The following is a 7,595-nucleotide window of genomic DNA, read 5'->3' on the forward strand; positions in this document are numbered from 1 at the left end:
TCTTTCTCTCTCTCTCTCTCCCTCCCCCTTTCCCTTTCCCTTTTTTCCAGTACCAGGAATTGAACTCATGACTGTGAGCTTGCCAGGGAGGCACTGTGCTGCTGAGCTAAATCACCCAGCCCCTTATTTTTTTATTTTGAAGCAGGTTCTCAACAAGTTGCCCAGGCTTTCTGGAACCTCATGATCTTCCTGCTTCATCCTCCCAAGTAGCTGGGATTACAGGCTTGCCCAGTATACCCAGCTCCTTGAGCATTTGAATGGAGATTAGCATTCCCTGTATAGAGTAACATAAAAGCCTATGCATTTCAGATCTTGGTGTAACATATTCAAGAAGGAAGAATTGCCTATCCTTTCTGCAAAATGCATCTTTTTATAATGGTAGTTACACAGTTTTAGAAGCTGTTAAAGAGGTGCTGATTAATTGAGTACAGACAGAGCCTAATATTGGTCATTAGATCTTTTGTCAGTTAACAGTGAAGACAGGAAGAAGGTGGGTATAAAAAAAAAAAAAAAAAAAAAAGAAGGTGGGTATAGAAAGGGGGCTGTCATTTTTTCACCTCCTGAGTGAAGAGCAACGGAGGGACTATATTGTCTGCGACTTTCTGAATTTTAATACCTTTTCTGCATATCAAGGAGTTTTAAACAGCCTTTGCAAAACAAATAAAGTTACAAAATAAAAATGAAATGCATATTGGTATGTGTGTACACATGTATCATACAGATTTATTTGGTTTTAGAGTAACTGCTAAATTCAGTAATAGAATATTTGTTAATATTTTCTAACTGCTAGCTCCTGCTTGGTTTTATTAGCTGCTCTTCTGTTTTAACCTTTTACTTAGCTAAATCATCTCCAGCCACTTAACAGTCTTTAAATCCTTATAGTGTTGTTATGGATTCTTGGAGGTTTCCACACCCTAGTTGAGGTACAGACATTTACTTAAAATGATTCTTTTAGCCTTGTTTAAAAGTTATGATATTGAACTATGTATATCTCACTTTAGTAATTTAATAGTTTCTATGTTCCTTATATTTTAGCAGTATAATAATGCGGTATTTAACACATTGCTTATGCTGGCTGTGGTAGCACATGCCTGTATTCCCAGCACTCAGGAAGCTGAGGCAGGAGGATTGCTGGAAGTTTGAGGCTGGCCGGGGGCTACATAGTGAGCTTAAGCCCTGCCCGAACTACTTAGCAAGACCTTGTCTCTGGGAAAAACAAAAACCACTATGCTTTTGTCTTTGCTTTTTCATGTGACATACACTTTTTTTAAAGCTCAAATTGTTTTTACTTTGCTTTTTAATTTAAGTGATGATTTGCTGGAGGATTCAGATAGTGAAGAGCATTCCAGATCAGATTCTGTGACAGGTATGTAAAACATCTTAGGTAATATATTTTTAAATCTTTTAGATTTGTACAATTCTGGGTAAAGCTAAATGCCAATTCTAAATTTGTTATTTAATCTAAATTCACAGTTTTCATTGATATGCACAGAAATATGAAATATTATATATTAGAGCTGTTGAATAAGTAATACATAGTGATATGTAATTAAAATTTAAATTGTCCTCTAATGAGTTACAGGAATCAAAGTGATAATTATATTAAATCTTCACCACATGTTGAAATTAAAATTGCGCTCATTTTATAATGTATTTTTTAAAATAAGTAACATTTAAATTTACTCTTTTTTGTTCACAAAGGAAAAGAGGTGAGACATACCAAGGTATAAAATCATGGACATTTCAGCATCAAGTAAATGTTTCCTTAGAAATAGTAAGATAAAAGAATATGTTTCATATTTTCATATTATTGGAAGGGACTGATAGTGCATCTGAAAGTAGTAGATCAAACTTTAAGATCAAACTTTAATCTTAAATTGTTGCTTATTATATTCTGATTGTATTTTTAATATGTAAAATAGTGTTATTAATGTTTTATTTAAGGTGAGGTGTGGGAGTCTTGTACTATGCCTATAATCATAGCACTTGGGAGGCTGAGGCCTCCTTTTTTAATTTAAGGCCTCCACCTTTTATTTAAGGTGAGGTCTGAGAGTCTTGTACTATGCCTGTAATCATAGCACTTGGGAGGCTGAGGCAGGATTGCCAGGAGTTCAGGGCCAGCTTTCTAGGGGTTAAATAAGATACATATAAACATCAATTGTAGTACCTATGTTTTGAAAAAGTTACCACTATTAAATTATGATTAGAATTGAATATGAAATACTACGAAGCGAGAACATGTATAACAGTAAATCTTTTTTTTTTTGTCTTTTTGAGACAGTCTCGCTATACAGTTCAGGCTGGCCTTGAACTCACTTTGTAGCCCAGGCTGGTCTTGAACTTGGAATGATCCTCCTGCCTCAGCCTCCCCAGTGCTGGGATTATAGGTGTGTGCCACTATGCCTGGCAGGAAATCTTTTTAAGAAAGAGACATGTATCATTCATTGCCAAAAGTTAAAGAATAGTAAATTTTTTTAAATTCTAACTTGCTGTAAAATCTTTTTGAAAGCTACTAAAGAAGATTGGATTGATTGTGTTAACCACCAGTTTTGAAGTAGTGTAGTTAGTGGTAGAGAAAAAAAATTGCAAAAAAAAAATACAGGAAAATTCCCCAAGTAATATGTAAATATGTAATTAGTTCTAGAAAAATTTAGAATGATGAAGGTAATGTTCCTTTCATACTTTGTTTTCCCTTTTCCAAAGACCAAAGAGGTTTACTGTTGTATTTTCTTAAGGTTGTATAGGATAATAAGCTGCTAAGTGATGACCTGGAGACCCTTTTAGAGCTTGGACTCCTCTATAAATTAACACTTTGATCTTGTCAAGTCCCTCAAATCCTGTGGCATCAGTTTTGCCTTTGTAAAGTGTTCCGTACTACATGTACTTCATATTCCTTCCATTGTTAAATTTTTGTATTCTAACTATAACCTGTGCTTTGCATATTGCAGCTTTTTTCTTTTCTCTGGTTGCTAAGATCTCTGTATGTACATTTGTAATTAATACTTGTGTTTAGTTTATTATCCCTTTCCTACATTTTATCTTTTTCATCCACGTCTTGTTTTTTTCCAGTTTTGTTAGACAGTACTGTCCTGTTTACTTTACTTCCCAGATCTAGAAAATAACACATATTTTTGTTGACTCCATATAACATATTTTAGGATTGAGATGATTGTATTCACATAGAATTAAAAGAGGAAAAAACCTCTCCCATTTAAAAGTTTTTGAAGGTTTGTCTGTAGCTAATTCATTCGTAGGAAAATACGTATTTTTAAAACTAGTTTTGTTGTATTAAAAGACTATTTTTGACTTTCTGGGAGTCTTGTGAAATAGCCAGGTGTATACTTGATATTAATGCGTGTTCTTTTCTTGAAATATATAAAAACGTGTAAGTGCCATTTCAAAACTTGTAACTGTGATTCCCCTTAAATTGAATGACACAGCATAATTATAGACTGCTTTTTAATTTGAAAAATCTGAGTGCAGATAAAGAGACACATACCTGTTTTTCTTTTTTTTTTTTTTTTCTTTTAAAGAATAAAAGAAGGATAACATAATAGGGGGGACTTAGCAAATTACAGACAAAATGGTAGGAAATTATCAATGGTTATCATTTTACATATTATTGTCTACAAAATAGTTTCTCAGGAAAACAAATAGACAAATAATAGTGAGTTACAGACAAAAGAGGTAGGAGATTATCAAGAGTTGTTGTACTATACTTTGGTATCTTCAAAGTGGCTTCTAAAGAAAATAAATAGAGCTATACATGAGTGACCTACTGAAAAATCATTAACTCTTCTCAATGATTGTTGTAGGAAACACATAATAATAAACATACATCCATTTATGAAATAGGATAGGAACATTACAAACTTTACACAGTTATGGATAGATTAGTAGGAAAATATCAATGGCTGCTGTAATACGTGGTGGTATCTTCAAAGTGGTATATCAGGAAGACAGAGATATGCAAGAGGGACCTATTAAGGAGTTACAGCCTAAGGGTTGTCAAAAATAGCATATTACCTCCTCACCAGTGACTCCTTTCACTGAGGTATGATGGCTGGAAGGAAGGCCAGGATTGAAAAGAAGGACCGAGAGACTTGCACCTGTGTCTAGCAACAGGCTGTTTTCTTGTTCCTCCATAGTCATGATTACCCAGGGCTCCTCGATGGAGATGACGGTCTGGCCAGAGGGAGAAGGCAGACCATGCCCCAAGCCCTCTCATTCCTGTTGGACTAACTGGTAGCATGGGTCTGAGCTCTGGGGCCTCCACCTCAGAGGGCAGACCGATCTCCAGTGGTCTCCTTTGCATCCAGGGCATGGCCCATGGGGCCTCTTAGGACAGTTCCTCTTGAGGTGGCCTGGCTTTTAACAGTGGTAGCAGATGAATGCAGTTGTCGAGTTCTTCTTGGAGCCCTGGGAATCAGACCTGGGATCTGTTTCTCTTAGTGGTGCAGCAAAAGCAGCTGCTTTTTCTCAGTCTCTTTGTTTTCTCTCCTTGGCCTCCTCCTCCTCATGGCTATAGAGTACTGAGGAGGCAATTCTTACTAACATCTCAAGTGAGCTATCTGGGGTGAAAGCCATTCTTTGTAGCTTTTTCTTTCCAGCTTCCCATTGCTTTGGGACCCCACAACCTGTTAGTGTCCTCTCCCCAACTGTCAGCACAGTCAGCAGGAATCCTGCTGCAGACTTCTCCGGAGCTCCACCACAGCCTGTACTGTCAGGGGAAGAATGGCTTCCAATGAGTCTCTGCAAGTATTGTGCAAGGTCCTCCTGGTTTACAGCTTCCGAGCGGCTCTGGGGACCCCAGTCCACAGAGACAGATACCTGTTTTTCATTTGAAAACTATGACTTTTTTTTTTCTGGTACCAGGAATTGAACTCACGACCTCGTGCTTGCCAGGCAGGTGCTGTGCCACTGAGCTAAATTCCCAGCCCCCGAAAACTATGACTTTTGAGGGTATCTGGATAATATGAGAGAAAAAAGTGTGGTTTTTGGACAACATAACAGTATTGGTTACTTTCTTTCTCTTTCTGTTTCCCTCCCTCCCTCCCTCCCTACCTGTCTGAGACAAGATTTCACTATGCAGTTCAGGCGGGTCTTGAATTGACTTTGCAGCCCAAGCTGGTTTTGAATTCACAGCAATCCTGCTTCAGCCTCACAAGTGCTGGGAATATTAGCTACTTTTTCATCACTGAGACAATACCCAGCACTCACAGGAGGAAAGGTTTATTTTAGCTCACAGTTTGTAGAGGTTTCACTTTATAGTCAGCTGGTTCCAAGGCAGGGCATCATGGCCAGAGGAGAATTGTTCATGGCAGGGCAGGTAGGAAGACTTCCTCCTCCTTTTCTTTTTTATTCCATCCAGGCCTTTTGGTTGGTGCTACCCATACCCAGGGTGGGTCTTCCCCTCTTCAGTAAATCCGTCGTTCACATGCAGAACTATCGTAAGCCATTCAGTGGACTGGTCTAGTATTTACTCCCAAAAGCCTCACCTATGGGTGCATGAGGCTTTAGGGGGAAGGATGTAGATATAAGCCGGACTTGTCATGAAGAGTAAAGTGAATGTTTGGCAGGAAATTGAAGAAGAGTTCTAATCGGAATCTGAGAGTGAAGTATGCAGCTCAGTGGTAGAGTACTTGGCCTAGCATTCGTGGAGCACTGCATTTAATCCCCAGCACTGTAAGCAAGATAAAACAAAAAATTGAAATTTGATGGCTTTAGTTACTGACTTTGCTGTTTGGCTAGCAGAAGCTGAGGGGTTGCCACTACCTAAAAATGTAGAATAGAAAAGGGTTTCCTGAAATGATTGTCTAAAAGGAACTTGTACTGAAGGACGTTTGTAAGTATATTACATAAAAACTTATTTTTGTGGTCTAGTATTTGGAAACTCTGAGGTAAGTAAGAGATGATAGGTTGGCTTCCTGTGCGAGGTGTGAGTCATCAGCGTGACTTCCGTGAGTCTTGGAAAGTACAGTATGTATGTCTTCATAGAGGACATTTGCCACATGTTAATTGAATTATTAAGAAGAACCAGAGTAATAGTGCTACTTGCTATATTTTCCTTTGTAATGAAGTCTTAACTGTGCATGCCACTCTGTTGTCATCAGTTTGTGTTAGTGAACATAATTTATGGTTTGTCTTTCCTTAGTATACATAAAACTAAGTTTGTATTTTCTTGGCACTTTCTATCGTAACTTAAGAAATTAATTAGTTTTGTCAGTTTAGTCCGGTAAATAGGTGAGCATACTCAGGATTTAGTGCAGTGTACTGCACGTTAGAAAAAGAAGTCAATTTCAGGAGCCAGGAACGTGCTGGCGCCCAGCGTGCATAAGGCCTTGTGTTTAATGGAAGAAAATCCTTCACATTCAGCCTTCAGTGTTTGTTGTAAAGTATATAGTAGTAAAGAAGATCGACGTAAGTACTTCATGGTAGTGTAATGGCTGTTTGTGATGATAACCAAAGAGTATTTAAATAAATAGCCTTATTAGTACAAGTAGGGTTTATCACTAAAATTTTCTTCTTCAGGTAGAAAACATTTTAGTTGTAGAGGATAGTAATAATGTTGTATGAAGTGTGATTATCCTAGGTAGTGGAGAATTGTAGATAAAGCTGTCAGGAAGAATGTGGAAGAGATCCTGAATGAAAGAGTTAGCAAGAACCTTGAGTATACCTTAAGTGTTTTATGTTAAACAAATCTGTTGTTTGTTTTTTTAGGTATGTAACCTTCATGCAGTCACCTTGAGTTTCATATTTACTTCCTTTATTCTTCTGTGTTCTTCATGTCTAAATTGTGAAGGCAGTTGTGATTGTTTTTGTGTTTTCACAGTCACCTAGAGTGGTGTTTATTGTTACTTACTCGCTTAGCTAATAGTAGTTTTATGCTATTGAGAAACAGATTGGTTGAAAGCATTTTCAGTTAGTGGCAAGAGATTATAGATTTGAGGGTTGATGGACATCAGTCCTAGGGTTTTGTCTATGCAGAGATCACGTTTGGAGGATTAAAGCCTGAGAAATGATTTTCGTACTACTTACAAAGGGACAGCTTGAAGAAAAACAATATAAAAAGTTCCACAAGGGATAGAGTAATATAGATGTGTTCCTTTAACTAAATTAAAATTAGAAATACCACAAAAGACACTTACATTTCGCTGTTTATATTTCGCTTTTAAGTGACAAACTTTGAGAATACTTTCTTGTTTTTATTCATTTCTAAGCTCAGGTTAGAATTAATTTGCACTGTATGAAAATCTCTTGATAATCAGCGTGGTGAGGTGAGAGCCAAGAAAGGATGCTTTCACTCCTAAATGGTAAACAGAAGTTGGGATTATAATGTTTCTTGGTTACTTTTCAGATCGCATAAATAATACTGGATGTCTTTTGGTTCATAACTGCAGTGCAGAAAATCCTGTCATTATATCTTGGTTTAAAATAATGAATTACTAAGAGAATTATTCTTTAGGTTTTTGTGTGTGGGTGTGGGTGTGGGTGGTACTGGAAATCAAACCCAGGGCCACACTGTAATTTATATCCTCAGCTCATTTTGTTTCATTATTTTGAGACAGGATCTTGCTAAGTTGCCTAGCCTGGCC

At 37.2% G+C, this 7,595-nt stretch overlaps 1 protein-coding gene across 2 annotated transcripts in view; it reads left to right on the forward strand.

The window, feature by feature from the left end:
• Birc6 (baculoviral IAP repeat containing 6) overlaps window positions 1-7,595 on the forward strand; it is a gene marked incomplete at its 5' end in the record, with an annotated part of 183,622 nt that overhangs the window by 16,925 nt on the left and 159,102 nt on the right. For both annotated transcript variants that reach the window (XM_013517560.1, XM_013517561.1), the window contains 1 exon segment: window positions 1,308-1,366. In XM_013517560.1, the coding sequence (XP_013373014.1) occupies window positions 1,308-1,366 (59 nt within the window).

The sequence above is a fragment of the Chinchilla lanigera genome, unplaced genomic scaffold (genome assembly GCF_000276665.1).
Source record: "Chinchilla lanigera isolate Chin_1 unplaced genomic scaffold, ChiLan1.0 scaffold00040, whole genome shotgun sequence".
NCBI classification, from domain to species: Eukaryota; Metazoa; Chordata; class Mammalia; order Rodentia; family Chinchillidae; genus Chinchilla; species Chinchilla lanigera.